The following is a 15,295-nucleotide window of genomic DNA, read 5'->3' as shown; positions in this document are numbered from 1 at the left end:
CCAATGACTTTAAAGTACATAACCTATCCTTCTGAGCTTCCTTGTGGTACGCCTGTCAAAAAGGAAATTCCATGGTACAAATCAACAATGAAAAGAAGCTTGTTCCGGATCCTGCCAGAGAGTACAAAGCAGGTGTTATGGTTGTGCTTTATTATGAAATGTAATACTGGAATCTGACACGCCCACGTCTTCATCTTTACCTTGTCGTACCTCTTTCCCTGCACAGAATCTCCTCACCATTTGGATTTGCCCTGTATATGATACGAATATCCATGTATTATATACCACAACGGGCTTCTCACGAGAAAGAAAAACAAAAAGGTGGAATCTTGATGAGTAATTAGGTTAACCCAGATTGTCGATTGATTTGATTCTGCTATTTATTTTTACCCGCTTTGAGTTCTGCAAAATCTCCACTCATCACCACACTTGGTTTCACTTCGCTAGTGCCGTTTAGGCGCAATAAATAAATGATCAACGGTGTGCGATTTCATGTTCGGAAAAGGCATGAACTTTGTTAAATGCCCTGTTTTTTCCATATGACCAAGGACCATATAAAATCAAAACTAGCCCAGTAAAAGTTAATAATATTAACGACATTAAATTCGGCACTGAGTCGCGTTCGAGATGGTTAAAGCAAGTCAACAAAACTATAAACCCAAAAAAAAGACAACAAAGAGAAAATAGAACGCCCTCTTGGTACTCTCACTTCCGCTTTCCGGCTCAGCTCCATCTACCTTGTTTGGATCTCTCTCCCTCTTTCTCGTTTTCTTCCCCTTTGGTTTCGCCACCTACTTGCTGCGAAGCCGACCCATGACCCGTTTTACCTGACTCTTCCCTTCCTCTGCAATTTCAAGGCTTTTTGCTTGTAATCTCTCTCTGACCGTTTGTCTGTGTGAAGAACCGTGTTTTATTTCTCTGGAAAACCCAATCAGCTGTTTCAGTTTCGTTCTTTTGTTTATATTATTTTTAACGGATTTTCTTGTTCTGGGAACCCACTTTTAGATTGTGTGCCTATATATCTCTGATTTTTCTTTTGCTTGTTCTAGGCTATCAATTTTTCTTCTGTGAGTTCGTAATTTTATGAGTGTTTTGGTCTCCACTTCATATATAGTGTTTCAAAGTCTTCAATTAAAACCGGGTTCGTTGTAGTTTTTGTTTAAAAATTCATCCTTTACTGGTTATATATCAAGATTGGATTTCAATCTTAGCTGAAAAATGTTGGCTCAGCAACAAAACCCGCATGCGGTCTCGTACTCTCTGCAACAGCAGCAAATTGATTCGAAGGAAATAAACAGTGAAGGTGAAGCAGATGTTAAAACATTCTCAATAAGGTACAACCTACGCCTTCAATTTTGTCTAAACGAATTTATCTTGCCCATCTGGTTTTTTGTGAATCATTATTGCATGTTCTATTTACCCTAGTCTGATCTCTTGAGCTTCATATCCTTTTGACTTCGGTGATTTGAGGTGCCGTTTGGGTATAATTTCGTTATAATCTTTCCAACCCTTACAACTCTGATAATATTCTCAGTTCATTGCTGCTTGTTACCCCTTGTCTTCCCATACACTTTTGTGGTAATGATTATGCACATTTCTTGTTCCAAATTCTACCTTTATTACTTGTGTTTGCACTTCCGTGCCTTTTGGGTGTACTTTGTCCATAGCCTTTCAGCGCTTCGTAAATTTGATGATTTCAAATCAGTACTGCTTATTTACGAATGAAGTTGGAATTTGTTAACAATAAAAGAAGGATCTTGAATGTTATTTATATAACCATTTGTTGCAGACAGTATGCATTTGCTTCCCGTCAGAAAAGTCTCCTCCAAAGCTGGCCATTTCCGGAGAAATACCTGCGAATGTGTCTCGATCGTGGTCTGAGAAATGTGTTGCCACCTTTTGGGCTGCATAATAATAACTCAGTTTGTGAATCATCACATAATGGGATACCAAACTTGAACGATTCTTGTGATCAAGATTATGATGATAAGAATGTTAGAGTTTTGAAATTTGAATCACCGGACCATCATCCCCTTGAACTGAAGAAGCAGAATATTATAAACCACAGTGATTCTGGTTTTCTGTCTAATGAAGAAAGATCAAAAGCTATGATGACCAGCCTGCAGGAAGAGGGTACGATTCCACCTCCAGATTGTTTTAAAAATAGCAGCCAAGTACTGAATTGCTCATCAAAGCCATCAGGCAAGTTAGATAGAAGAAGAAGAAGGAAAGGAAGATGCAAGAAAAGGTCAATGGCGGATATTTTAGCAGTTGCAAAGCATTGTACTTCAGAGGAAATCTATAGGATAAATCAGTTCTCCTACACTGCAACTGGGAATATTATTGAAGGGTATTGTCATGAAACAGCACCTCTTGAGAATTATCCTAAAAGCACTGAAGGAGATGATCATGAGGTAGCTAATTTTGATGTTAATGTAACTTGTACAAGCTAGGCACAATGTCAGTGCCGTACATTTTCTTCTATGTGTTTGTATTGGAAATCAATATATTGAGCCTTCTGATTATCAGTTCTGGTTTTATTGCTGCATTTTGCTCGAGGTTCGGCATCAAGCATTTTCAAACACTATGAACCTCTACAATTGCAAAATATTGCGTTTACTATTTATGGCGACGTTAAAATATAATTTTTTTAAAAAGAAAAAGCTAAGTAAAGAGAGAGAGGAATAGAATTATAGAATATTTAGTTTGGTATTTTAATAGCTGATTCTATGAATGGTAACAAACTAAGGATAGTATTTCATAGGAATTCATTTGCTGATAGGCAGAAACATAGAGCATTAATACCAATTTCCTCTTACCGGTGTTGATCGTTGTCTGCAATGCAGGACAGCAACTTTTAGTCAGTGTCAAATATCATCTCATCAAAAAAATTCATATACAGACTTTATAATTTAGAGTCTGATGCAGTTATAGATATTAAACATAAGACAAAAATAATTAATTCACACCACTTCATCAATGGCAATTTCAATGAGGGGAAGGGTAGAATTGGAAAAAATGTAAATATTACATGTTTTGTATTTGGACCAAAACAAGGCTTCTAGAAACTTGCACATAGGTATAAATAAGTACCTGTTGGTAAAAAATACTTGTACGTATCTAACATTAATTGTTGATATAATTGGAGAACACAAAAACAGGATATGCTAGTTATTCTACTCAGAATAATTCAAAGTAAAATTCATACCTAACAATCAACATCTCAGGTGGAGACGAAACTAGCATTAGCATTACTAATCATAAGTACTGATATAATTTGCTGCAGAGGCAGCACAGCTAGTAATATTATTGTCTGAAGCGAAAATTGAAAGAACAAAAGGAATGTGAAGCAACTGGAAGGTATATATAAAAGACCAACGCATCACAGATAAATTAAAAGTTTGTTGGAAATTTTGATGCACAATTTCATTTCTTTTATTTTAATTCCCATCAAGTCGTTCAGTTGTCCGAATTCATGTGACATTTGATGAGTTCCACTGTCTAGATTATTAACTATGCATGAACACATCAGTGCAGATAATGAAGTTTGTGTGTGTGTGTTTGTAATACAGTTTTACACGTAAAATGTCCAAAGCAAGAACTTGATACCTTAGCAAGTAACCTGAAATTAGAGAAGCCGAGAGAGGAGGGATATAGCGTGTGTACACTTCATAGGTCAGGCAAGTTGGATAGAAGAAGAAGATGCAAGAAAAGGTCAATGGCGGATGTTTTAGCAGTAGCTATGGGATAAACCAGTTCTCTTACGCCACAACTGAGAATGTTATTAAAAGATATTCTATTTATAATGCACTTTTAGTATATAATAATTTCTCAACTTTGTTCTTATTTAATATGTACAACTTTTAAAAAAAAATTATTTACACTAGGAACAAAATAGTACATTCATCTTAAAAATTTAATAAAGTGAGTTATAAACAGGATTAAAAAAAAAAAACCTTCTCTCTTTCTTTTGTAAATAAGACCAGAAGAGTATATGAAACAGCACCTCTTGAGAATGATCTTAAAAGCACTGAAAGTAATGATCACGAGGAGATTATACTATATAATATCCTTTTATTACAATACTGTTTTATACGTAAAATGTCAAAAAGTCAGAACTTGATATCTTCGCGACAAGCAAGGAAAATCGAGAGGAGGGATATCGCATATACAAGTCATAAAACTAATTCCTGTCTCTGCATGTGCGTGTGTGTGCAGTTAAAAGATATTCTTAACTTCAACTGTGATCAGATCCTAAAATAAAATTACACCTTCTTCAAAAGTAGTTCACATACGTTGTACACATACAGAAGCCAGTTACCTTGCATTTGTATGTAACTATAAGCCTGATGATCTTCATGCTTGAATATAATTGGCTTTAAGAGCTGGGCAATAGATAATGAATTGATGGTTTAATCTGTTATTTTATCTTCCTTTCTTTTCAAATTAAAAACTGTCTAGGTAAGTTGGATTTTTAAGACTGGTTAAGACCGAATCGTGTCTAAAGACTAAAGAGGGTGAGTAAACTGTGTTGGGATTCGAAGGAGTGAAGAACTTGATTCTGGTCGATCAATCAGGGTAAGGACTAAGGGCTATGGACTGAGGACTGGCTGGCCCCGAAAAAAAAAGGGACAAGGAGACTCGAAAAGGAAAAGGCTCCCATTTTTTGGGCTTGCAGATGTCATTAAAAGCCGGCTCAGTTCTAAAGGATTAATTTTCGAAGGACCAGGGTCTAAAAATACCAGCATTTTAAACTCTGCATGCCTTAAAATTATCATATTATTAAAACCCAACCTTCAGACATATAATCTCAAGGTCTAAAAGAGCAGACCCTTTTAAAGTTTAAATTCTTTTCAATTGTGCTGAAATAAAAAATAAAACAATAAATCTTGTAAACTTTTTTATTCAAATTATAAATATTAGTAAAATAAACTAATAGTATATAGAAAAAGACATCAAATACTCATAAGCTATTGTCTAAAAAAAAAAAAACCAAATAAAACAAGAAAGCAAAACGATAAAAACCAAGTAGTTAAAGATTAACAAAATCAATATGATTATCATCTTCATCTTCATCACGATCATGAAGATTAACAATATTTGATTGTTTTTCATTACAAGCATACTCTTTTTCAGTAATTAAAATATTGAGGTTTTTGTTTTCATCACCTTATCAAAAGTAGAACTATGCAACAATTGTGAGTATACATGAGAGTCGAGCATTTGTTAGAATAAGATTATATATATATATACACACTTTGTTAAGACATGTGAACTGATGTAAAAAAATATTTTTTTTTACCTACTATAATTATTGGAATGCTAATAATATCAGATGTCATCCTTAAAATAATTGGAAATTAATTTTAACTATACTTTATCGTTTCAAGACACATAATTCTTTCAATTATTTAGTTTAAGTATTGGTTTTTCTAAATAATTTTCTAGTTCAAACTCATTCATAAAAGATTAATTCATAATTATATAAACATCTTGATAATAATAAAGAAAATAGACAGGTTTAAAAGGACTTATCCTCAACCTTAAAGAGCTGGCTCTTTTATTTTTAAGCGCTAAAAAGCTAATCCTTTAATTATAATTTCATTCTAAATCTCATAAAATATAAGCGTGGTCCTTAACTCCTTCGTTTAAAAAGGTTTACAGACGATCGGATGCGCCGTCCAGGGGCCGCCTCTATGTATATTTTAAAACTAGTAAATGATTTAAATCCACTTTACTATTTTGCCCTTAAAAATCTCTTCCTATTATCTCACGCTGGCAGAGAGAAGCCGACGCAGTCACGCGCGCGTTCTTCAATTCCCCTCCACCTTCAATCTCCTACTCAACCTTCGGCAGTTGGGCTTCACCCCTTCACGCTAAGATGCCTTCGCAGATCACCTTCACGCCTTCGCAGAATCGCAGTAGGCACTAGGCAGTCCGCCGTCTTCCTTCTATCCTTCTCCTCCCTCGCCAGGTCTGCCGCTTCAGCTTAAGCAAATATTGAAGGTTAGTTTTTTCATTTGAGTTTTCGGTTGTTTGCACTTTTCAATTTCCTGAGCCTTCGTCACAGATAAAGCCAAATTGATTTTTATGAGCAGAGAAAGATGTTTGCCTCTTTATATGCAGCTTCCTGTTGCTCTTTTGATGGCTAAACGCCATCTTTTGCCGATGATATTTGCCTGTTGAATGTATTAGATTCGAGTATGGTTGTTAGAATTTCATGATTTTATGGTTGTTACAATTCTATGATTTTTTTTTCTTTTACCGCCAAATAAAAGAATTTTATTATTTTGAAGTTTAAGAATATGCAGCTTTATCTTTTCAATTTTTCACTTAACAGAATTTCTACGCCTGCACGTTATTTCTGTTGAGGCTAGAATACTAGTGTATACATAACCAGTGAACTTTAATTTCAGAGAGGAGTTTCTGATAGTCATATTTTCTTGCCCCAATGACACTTTGGTGTATCCTGTTGTAAAATTTTGTCAAATTAACTGCTGATAAGTTGAGAAACGTTGTTACCCATAACCTAATATGTTCCGTGGTTAGGAATATGTCTTAGGAAATTTAAGTCTGACATTGGTACTCTAACTAATCACATGACACGTGGTTTCAAAATATTCATTATTTTTATTCTTGACTTAATTTTTTCACAGGTTATGAATATGTGATTGCTTGAAGCCCTTAAAAATGGCATTGTGCCTTCATTCTTCACTCAGCAATGACAGGCTAGTTACTTCCCTCAATTCCAACTTTCTTTCCGGTGAAATTCCGATGTCCCCTCCCATTAGCAGAAACCTAAGAAATAGACACTGCCTAGGCAATGTTTCTGTTTCTGTTTCTTGTTCCTCTCTCAAACTTGTGCGGGACAGGTCACTTGACAGGCATGTTGTTAAAAAGAATAAAATTCGTTTTGTTCAAAAACTGGTCACTTTACTTCTTTCTAAGCCAAAACACTATCTTCCACTTCACATTCTCACGAAATGCCGGTCATATCTAAATCTTTATTCACCTCGTTCTCTACTTGCTATGATCCATCGCTATCCATCCATCTTTGAATTCTTCACCATCCCATATCCTCCAACGCCACTCAATGCTACAAAGCCGTATCCTCAACTGTGTGTTCGTCTAACTCCAGCTGCCGCATCTCTTGCTGCCGAGGAATTGAGTCTCAAAGATGCTGTTTCCACCTCCTTGGCAATTAAACTCCAGAAACTTCTTATGCTATCTTCTCATCATCGGCTTGTCTTGTCAAAGTTGGTTCACCTAGCTCCGGATCTTGGCCTTCCTCCTAATTTTCGATCCAGGCTGTGCAATGACCACCCAGATAGATTCAAAACTATTGATACTTCCTATGGTCGTGCACTTGAGCTTGTATCCTGGGACTCCAGCTTGGCGCTGTCTCTGCCCTCTCCTGCATCCCACTCTTGTGATTTAATAGTTGACAGACCTTTGAAGTTCAAGCAATTGAGACTCCGAAAGGGGCTTAATGTAAAGAGACGCCACCAAGATTTTTTAATAAAATTTGAAGAGATGCCTGAAGTGTGTCCTTATAGGACCCCTATTGAAAGTCTGGAAAAGGAGTCGGTCGAGGCAGAGAAGAGATCTTGTGCTGTAGTTAGAGAGGTTCTTGGAATGACGGTTGAAAAGAGGACTTTGGTAGACCACTTGACCCATTTCAGAAAGGAGTTTGGGCTACCAAACAAGTTGAGAGGTATGATCCTGAGGCACCCAGAGTTATTTTATGTCAGTTTAAAAGGGCAAAGGGATTCTGTGTTCCTGGTTGAGAAGTTTGATGAGAAGGGTAAGCTGTTAGAGAAGGATAAGCTATTGACCCTACAAGATCAATGGACGGCGTTGGCTAGGGAATCCAAAAGAATGAGATGGGAAAGAAGAATGTCTAGGATTGACAAGGATGCTGGTCGTGTCAGTGCCAGTTATGAGGTTGATGCGGATGATAATGATGACGTCGATGATTATGAGATTGATAACTTTAAAAATGGCTATGATGATGGTTTTGAGGATTTATTTGAGGATTTGGATTTTGATGATGAGGACGACGACAAAAGCAAGTTTCTTGCCCAAAATAAGAATGGGGAGTTTTGGACTGCTGGATCTTCTAGTCAAAGTGATTTGGCAGGAGCACAAGTGCAACCTTGGTAGTACCTTGAGAGTAATTCAGAGAATCGAAGTAAGAACATGTTACATGGGAGTTAATGGCTAGTTAGAGGGGGTTTGCTAGTTTGGAAGTTCCCACCCTCCTATCAGTGTGTGTGAATGTGATGCATGTGAATTGGTATTAGTTGTGTTACGGTGAACATGTACGAGAATATGTGTCAGAATGAGTATACGCATTTTAAAAGGGTTACTTCTGATTACCAAAATAATACTTACTCTGACCTTGCTGAAAATATATTAATTAATATTATCTCCAGCATTTAATATAAGTGCTAATTGACTAATTTGAGTAGATTAAAAAAATTAAGTTAGTTATTTATAATAAATAGTTGTTATCTTTTGTAAAATATTCTTGTTAATTAAGTGTATTAGTTAGAACTATTATTATAAGGATTATTTTGAAAAAAAAGGGATAAATATAAAAGACTAAGTAAATTAGAGTTTTATATTTGAAACAAAATAAAAGTCAAACAAACTAGTATTAGTTGTTCGATTTGAAGAGATAAAGCTATAAAAAGTCTGGCGGTCAGAGACAATTATAAAAATTAAACAATTTAGGTTGTTCTCCCAAAGTGGAATCATTCTCTTTAAAAGTCGGGAGAATTATAATGAGATCTTAAGAAAAAAAATAATTATAAAAATTTTTTAATGACAAGTTAAAAATTGTTTTGGAACTTGTTATTACTGTTATCACCAAGACTTTTTGCTAATTATATTTGATTGGAATTCTTCCTTGAAAGTTTCCAAACCGCATATTAAATCATAAATAGATGCCTTTTGAAAGCTACTTCTGATTACGAAAATAATACTTACTCTAACCTTGCTGAAAATATATTAATTAATATTATCTCCAGTATTTAATATAAGTGCTAATTGACTAATTTGAGTAGATAAAAAAAATTAATTAAGTTAGTTATTTATAATAAATAGTTGTTATTTTTTGTAAAATATTCTTGTTAATTAAGTGTATTAGTTAGAACTATTATTATTGTAAGGATTATTTTGAAAAAAAAAAAAGATAAATATAAAAGACTAAGTAAATTGAAGTCTTATATTTAAAACAAAATAAAAGTCAAACGAACTAGTATTAGTTGTTCGATTTGAAGAGATAAAGCTATAAAAAGTCTGGTGGTCAGAAACAATTATAAAAATCAAACAATTTAGGTTGTTCTCCCAAAGTGGAATCATTCTCTTTAAAAGTTGGGAGAATTATAATGAGATCTTAAGAAAAGAAAATAACTATAAAAATTTTTAATGACAAGTTAAAAATTGTTTTGGAACTTGTTATTACTGTTATCATTAAGACTTTTTGCTAATTATATTTGATTGGAATTCTTCCTTGAAAGTTTCCAAACCGCATATTAAATCATAAACAGATGCCTTTTGAAAGCTTTATGGAATTCTTACATTCATAATTTATTTATTTGTAAAAATATGAAATTAATTTCTATTTTCGTGAAAAATAATAAACACCAATATCTTTTTCGTCATTTTAATAAATTAATGTAACTATACATTATTTTTCCGTGTGATAAACAAGAGATAAACCACTAAAATAATTCTTAGACATTATACCATTTTCTAAACATTTGAATCCTTTTTCCAGTGTATTAAAAAAAACATTTGAATCCTATTAATGTGTGTGAAAAAAAGATTGGACCATAAAAAAAATTATATGAAACAGAAAAAATTTCACCGCTCATTAACTTATGAATACCGGGACTTTCATATATAAATTTTACACTTTTTTGGGTAAAACTATAAACTTTACAATTGATTTTTTTGGGCCACAAGATATGGGCTCATTATGGATGGGCCAGATGGGCCTCATCCTGTGACATATCATATTGGGCGCTGCTTCGGTCTCAGTCCACTTTCTCAGAAGATCCCCTGAGTTTCTCTCTCTTCCGCAACTGCCATCTTTCTGGTTTAGGGTTTCTTCTGGTGGGCACATACCGCAGATTCTTCCCTGCTTGGAGAGCTCGTATCCCACGACATTCGGAACATGGCTAACAGTGCGCTCCGAACGATCCTTTTTATTCCTTTGATGTTTTTTGGCCTTTTCTATACACGCGTGCGCAATGATACTGTCACTAAGTCGTCCTCATTGGTGTCTTGTACTGTGCAGCTATGGCTAAGTCCTTCCTGCAAGTGGCAGCAACTGAGGAGGCTGCACCCCCTCTTCGAGTGATCCAGATGGAAGGATTGGTACTTTTCTATTTTTTTTGTTTTTGTTTTTGTTTTCTTCTGAATTGAACTCTGCAGTTTAATTGATGAGGATGATGTGAAAGGCACACGGAGAAAGAAACCAAAAATACTTATAAAGCATTGAAAACGTCCTTTTATGTGGTTGTGATAGATACTGCTAGTCGTAATTGTTATTCTCAACAAATTTGTTTTTGCACCAAGGTGTTGAGAATTTTATTATAGCGTTGAATCTGTTTGCATGTGAATGTTTATCAGCCCTTTGTTTTCCGCAAACGAAGGATTAATACTACATTTAAGTACGTTCTAAGCTTTTGATGTTTTTTTTATGGAAACTTTTCATTATATAGTATGTTGTGTTCAAGTTGCATCTATGATCATGCCCGAACTATTTTTCTCGTTTTGTTTTCTTAACTTACCTTTGTTTTTTTGTTGATGTCATGGAGATAAGTTTGCAAAGATCTTTTAGGCAGTTGAAAAAATTGTGAGAGTATTCAATCATTTTCTTCATAATGTCGATATACCGATTGCTGTGGCATCATAAGTTTTTATGGAACAGGTTATCTTGAAGATAATTAAACATTGTAAGGACCATTCACCTACCTTAGTCACCGGACAACTTCTTGGGCTTGATGTTGGCAGTGTTCTTGAAGTTACTAACTGTTTCCCCTTTCCGGTACTATATGGCTCCCTTTACCTCCTCTTATACCGTCATCCATTCCCTGCCTTGGTTACTAGCATTTTGTTGCTTATAATTACAGATAAGGGAAGAGGATGAGGAAATTGAGGCTGATGGTGCCAATTACCAGCTCGAAATGATGAGATGCTTGAGGGAGGTCAATGTTGACAATAATACTGTTGGGTGGTACGTTTGTTGAAGTTATGACTTTATAGCGTGCATATGATTGGGGAAGAAGGGGATAGCGTGTGTATTAAGTTACAAACTACTTGTTCTTAGTCTCTTTTGATTTCTTTTATATTAAGACTGTTTTGATAGTTTAGAAAAAGTTGCATAGTGTGAGCTCTGACTTTTAAAATTTGTGCACGGAGTTAATTACTCATCTCAGCAGGCATTTCCCAGCGGGTGCTTCTTTTCATCTGAGGAAAAAAATAGCAGCCTCTCCTTTTATTGCCATCCCCTTGGAACTCGCAAACTTGTTATTCTATTTTTTTCTCATAATAACTTGGCCATGACTGTTGCTTTTAACGGTTTGCACGCATGTTATTGGGGCATAAGGTTACCAGTGCTATGTGTTCCAATGAGTTCTTAAATGCTCAAATGTGTTAGAATATTGTAATTTTGTTCTAATCTATGTGAATTTAGTATCTTGGACTGTGCATGGGATAATTCTTGATAAATTTCTAGGTATCAGTCTACGTTGCTTGGTTCCTTTCAGACGGTGGAACTAATTGAAACTTTCATGAATTACCAGGTAATGGCTAAAAACTCTTTTGCTTTCATACTTTTAATCTAGATGTGGTATTTTTTACAAATTGAAATTTATGTTATTGAGTGTAAATGTTATGAAGAAATTCTTTCTACTGTCTCCCAAACAATGAAACTCATTCTCAAATAATCTCATCAGCTTCAAATTTACTTATGCTTTCCAGGAGAACATAAGACGTTGTGTTTGCATAATATATGATCCATCAAGGTCTGATCAAGGTGTCCTAGCTCTGAAGGCCTTGAAGCTCTCTGACTCATTCATGGAACTCTATCGCAGCAATAATATTACAGGGGAGAAGTATGAAGTTTTATTTAGTGATCATGCTCGCCTAAAATTGAAAGTTTTGATTTCTTTTGCATTCAGAAAATGGATTTCTTATTTCTTTCATTTTATGGAATAGACTGAGGGAGAAAAACTTGTCATGGGTAGATATCTTCGAGGAGATACCTGTAAGCTTTCCTAAACTCTGTTATTCTACCTTTGAATTAGTAGTGTTATGTATGTCTTGCATTAGAAATGTAATTCTTTCCTAAAACAAATTGTTTATCTAACTCTTTGGTGCTCCCCTACATCTCTTTTGTCATTTGCTTGTCATATTATTGTTGCTGTATTCCATTTGTAGCGAATGCAAATTTAGTTAAAGGAGAAAGATGTTCGTTAGATGACTAGTCTTTTTAAATCGTAAGGCAGAGTTATACAAGCTGGTAGCAAAATATCAATGTTCTGAATATTGGACCCTCAGTTATGCTTGAAAGGGTTTTTATTTTTGATTTATTGGTCCAACTGTGGTTAAACCATCAGTGATGGTTAAATTAGTTAGTTACCTTTCAATAGTGTCTAGATAAAACTTCACAAGTTAAGGAAGTTTTGCTAATAAGGACCCATAAGTGAAGGATAACTAACCAATGGGCGTGGTTGCTCAATCCCAAATGCAATACATAAACAATTGATGCATTTAACCTCTTGCTACCTTAACAATTTAGAATGATCTTTTAATGTGTCTGGTATCGGTATAAAATTTTTTGTGTTATGTATTCTTTGGTAATGAACCTGTATGATATAGTTTCTTGATATTCTGAATTTGTTGGTTTTATTACATCCTGACTACTTCTTTCATCAGATCAAAGTTTCAAATTCAGCCCTTATCAGTGCCTTTATGACCGAACTTGAACCTGATACACCAGTGACCCAGGTGAACTAAGATCTTTGGCATGGATTGTTTGAGTTCCTTGAAAATTAAGTGATATTCTGATCTGTTGTTCTGCCATTGTAGTGTGATTATGATCGTCTTCAATTGTCAACTAGTTCGTTAATGGAGAGGAATATGGAATTTTTGATTGAATGCATGGATGATTTGTCAATAGAACAGCAGAAGGTTTTGACAAGATTTCCCTATAATTTTCATGAAGCAGTTGACACTTTGAATTTTTTTTTTTTTTTTTTTGGGGGGGAAATGTATTTGACTGAAGTTTCTTCGATTTCAGTTTCAATTTCACTATCGGAGCTTGTCACGCCAGCAAGCCCAGCAGCAAGCTTGGCTTCAGAAGAGAAGGTATGCTCTAGGTCAATCAGTGCTTAAACCAACGGCTTTAAATAATTGTTTGACATGATATTGGTCTCTGTGTGGCCTCATTTGAGATACAATGCCTGGGACTAAAATTGCATATTTAATAGTGAGCATGCTTTTTATAATCATCCATACCAATCATCAATCAATAAATCAAAAGGGGAATAGTTGATGTAAGAGTTCAGTATCAATATGAGTTTTAGTTGAGATCGAGGATTAAGATGTACTGATAGTGTGTAAATTTCACATATTTGACTTTAGTGAACTGGGAGTGTTTAGATGCAACTAACATAACATCCCCCCCCTCCCCCCAAACTAACATTTCATTTGAAGGTTATTTAGGGATGAGAGGATTGAGGGGATATGTTTGACGCATTTTTCTGCAAGTTTTGTGGGGTCATGTTATATCTGATCTGGTTTGATAAGCAGTTGGAATGTCATTGGTGTTGCGGACTTGGTTTTTTCTTTCAAATGAGGTACTGTAGCACTTGTTTTGGTTTGTCATTATAGGGCGGAAAACATGGCACGTAAAACTGCTGGAGAGGATCCATTACCTGAGGAAGATCCATCAAATCCCATTTTCAAGCCGATCCCTGAGCCATCGCGATTGGACAGCTTCCTCATAACAAACCAAATTGCTAACTACTGCAACCAAATTAATGGGTATGTCACGAGATTTACATGCCGACCTGGTTTTTCATTTTCTCATCTGAGAAGCAAGGTCTAGATGTCTAGATCTCGAATTTAAACTTAAATGCATTGGCTCTTTTCCAAATGGTATATCATTAGGGTTTCGTAGTTACATTTTCTGTTGCATGTTTTGCAGGGTATCAGGGCAGAGCTTCAACAGACTTTATTTGATGAAGGCTCTGCAAGAAGATTGATAAACCAATTGGGTGAAGACTGCTCCCATTGCACCGATTGATTTTCATTCATAGGATGAAGAATTTGATGTCTTTGATTGAATGCTAGAAAATTTTTGCTGCTAAGACGGATGTAATACCCCAGAGTATTATTTATTTTCTGAACCCCTCATTGTATAATTAAAATATTGGTCAAAACATGCGACGGTAGTTCGTCAAGGTTTTTTGTGTGAATATACGCAGCGAATTAGAAAATGCTATTTCTCCTTGTTAACTTAAATTTGCTTAGTATGAAAAGCTTACGGACGGAATCTTCGTGTGAGAATTGTCATATTTAACATGTTTAAGAAAAAGTTAATAGATGTTATAATTGGCTCACTAACCAAAGCGATTGTTTGTTGATTTTTTTATTTTTTTTCCCTTGCCATCGATTGTTTTTAGATGACTATGCCGTGAAGGCGTGAGCTTCATGCCACTCTCACGGAATGTGGGTTCTTACCTTTTGGGTAATCTCAATAACAAGGCACGTGCCGTCATTTTCTTTGCAAATGTGTGGTTATTTGGGTGGCTGACGGTAGCAGCTTTTAAAATTTCTTAATTTTAGTAGATACTAAATTTAAAGTACAAATATTTCTTCAACTGTTATTTTTTAATATATGAAATATTATAGATTATACATTGAAAATATAAAAGGATCATAAATATAATTTTGAACTTCACAATGATAAGGACAGACTTATTTTTCTGATAAATGAACTCGTCTCTTTCTAGTTATCCTTAGTGTGCTAATGTAGATTTTCATACCCTACTCCATTTTACAGAACACATTTCAGAAGATCTCTCTACTAAATTTTGAAAAATCTAGTAAAGTATTAATGCCTAACTTCATAAATGCCCTTAATAATCTTAAGGAGAAATAATAATCTTAAAGAGAATTACTACCTCTTACCTTTAATATAAAAACTAGTTTGACATTCAATTTGATTTTAAATACAAGATCTCAATCTATTTTGTTTATTATATTTATTTTTTCA

The 15,295-nt window shown here is 34.7% G+C and overlaps 3 protein-coding genes across 4 annotated transcripts; all 3 read left to right on the top strand.

Annotated features, from left to right (window-relative positions):
* Window positions 1-762: 762 nt before the first annotated feature.
* On the top strand, window positions 763-2,544 carry LOC114718417 (uncharacterized). The gene is made up of 2 exons (XM_028903715.1): window positions 763-1,334; window positions 1,790-2,544. Exons 1-2 carry the CDS (start codon window positions 1,219-1,221, stop codon window positions 2,451-2,453), a joined length of 780 nt encoding a protein of 259 aa, XP_028759548.1. The 5' UTR covers window positions 763-1,218; the 3' UTR covers window positions 2,454-2,544.
* Window positions 2,545-5,805: 3,261 nt separating this feature from the next.
* Window positions 5,806-8,368, top strand: LOC114718416 (protein WHAT'S THIS FACTOR 1, chloroplastic). 2 transcript variants are annotated; one of them, XM_028903714.1, is made up of 3 exons: window positions 5,806-6,006; window positions 6,341-6,500; window positions 6,657-8,368. In XM_028903714.1, exon 3 carries the CDS (start codon window positions 6,691-6,693, stop codon window positions 8,161-8,163), a length of 1,473 nt encoding a protein of 490 aa, XP_028759547.1. In that variant the 5' UTR covers window positions 5,806-6,006; window positions 6,341-6,500; window positions 6,657-6,690; the 3' UTR covers window positions 8,164-8,368. The 2 variants fall into 2 exon arrangements, with proteins under 2 accessions (XP_028759547.1, XP_028759545.1); XM_028903712.1 differs by lacking the exon at window positions 6,341-6,500.
* Window positions 8,369-10,050: 1,682 nt separating this feature from the next.
* LOC114718421 (eukaryotic translation initiation factor 3 subunit H) lies at window positions 10,051-14,535 on the top strand. The gene is made up of 12 exons (XM_028903718.1): window positions 10,051-10,193; window positions 10,307-10,386; window positions 10,943-11,059; window positions 11,145-11,248; window positions 11,750-11,816; window positions 11,995-12,128; window positions 12,232-12,280; window positions 12,952-13,023; window positions 13,105-13,206; window positions 13,316-13,383; window positions 13,909-14,061; window positions 14,225-14,535. The coding sequence occupies exons 1-12, from the start codon at window positions 10,184-10,186 to the stop codon at window positions 14,280-14,282; spliced, it is 1,014 nt and encodes a 337-aa protein (XP_028759551.1). The 5' UTR covers window positions 10,051-10,183; the 3' UTR covers window positions 14,283-14,535.
* The last annotated feature ends 760 nt before the right edge of the window (window positions 14,536-15,295 follow it).

The sequence above is a fragment of the Neltuma alba genome, unplaced genomic scaffold (assembly GCF_004799145.2).
Source record: "Neltuma alba isolate B1F8T4 unplaced genomic scaffold, ASM479914v2 tig00011850_pilon, whole genome shotgun sequence".
NCBI lineage: Eukaryota > Viridiplantae > Streptophyta > Magnoliopsida > Fabales > Fabaceae > Neltuma > Neltuma alba.
The sequence above is the reverse complement of the archived record's forward strand: the minus strand, read 5'-3'. Positions and strand labels throughout refer to the sequence as shown.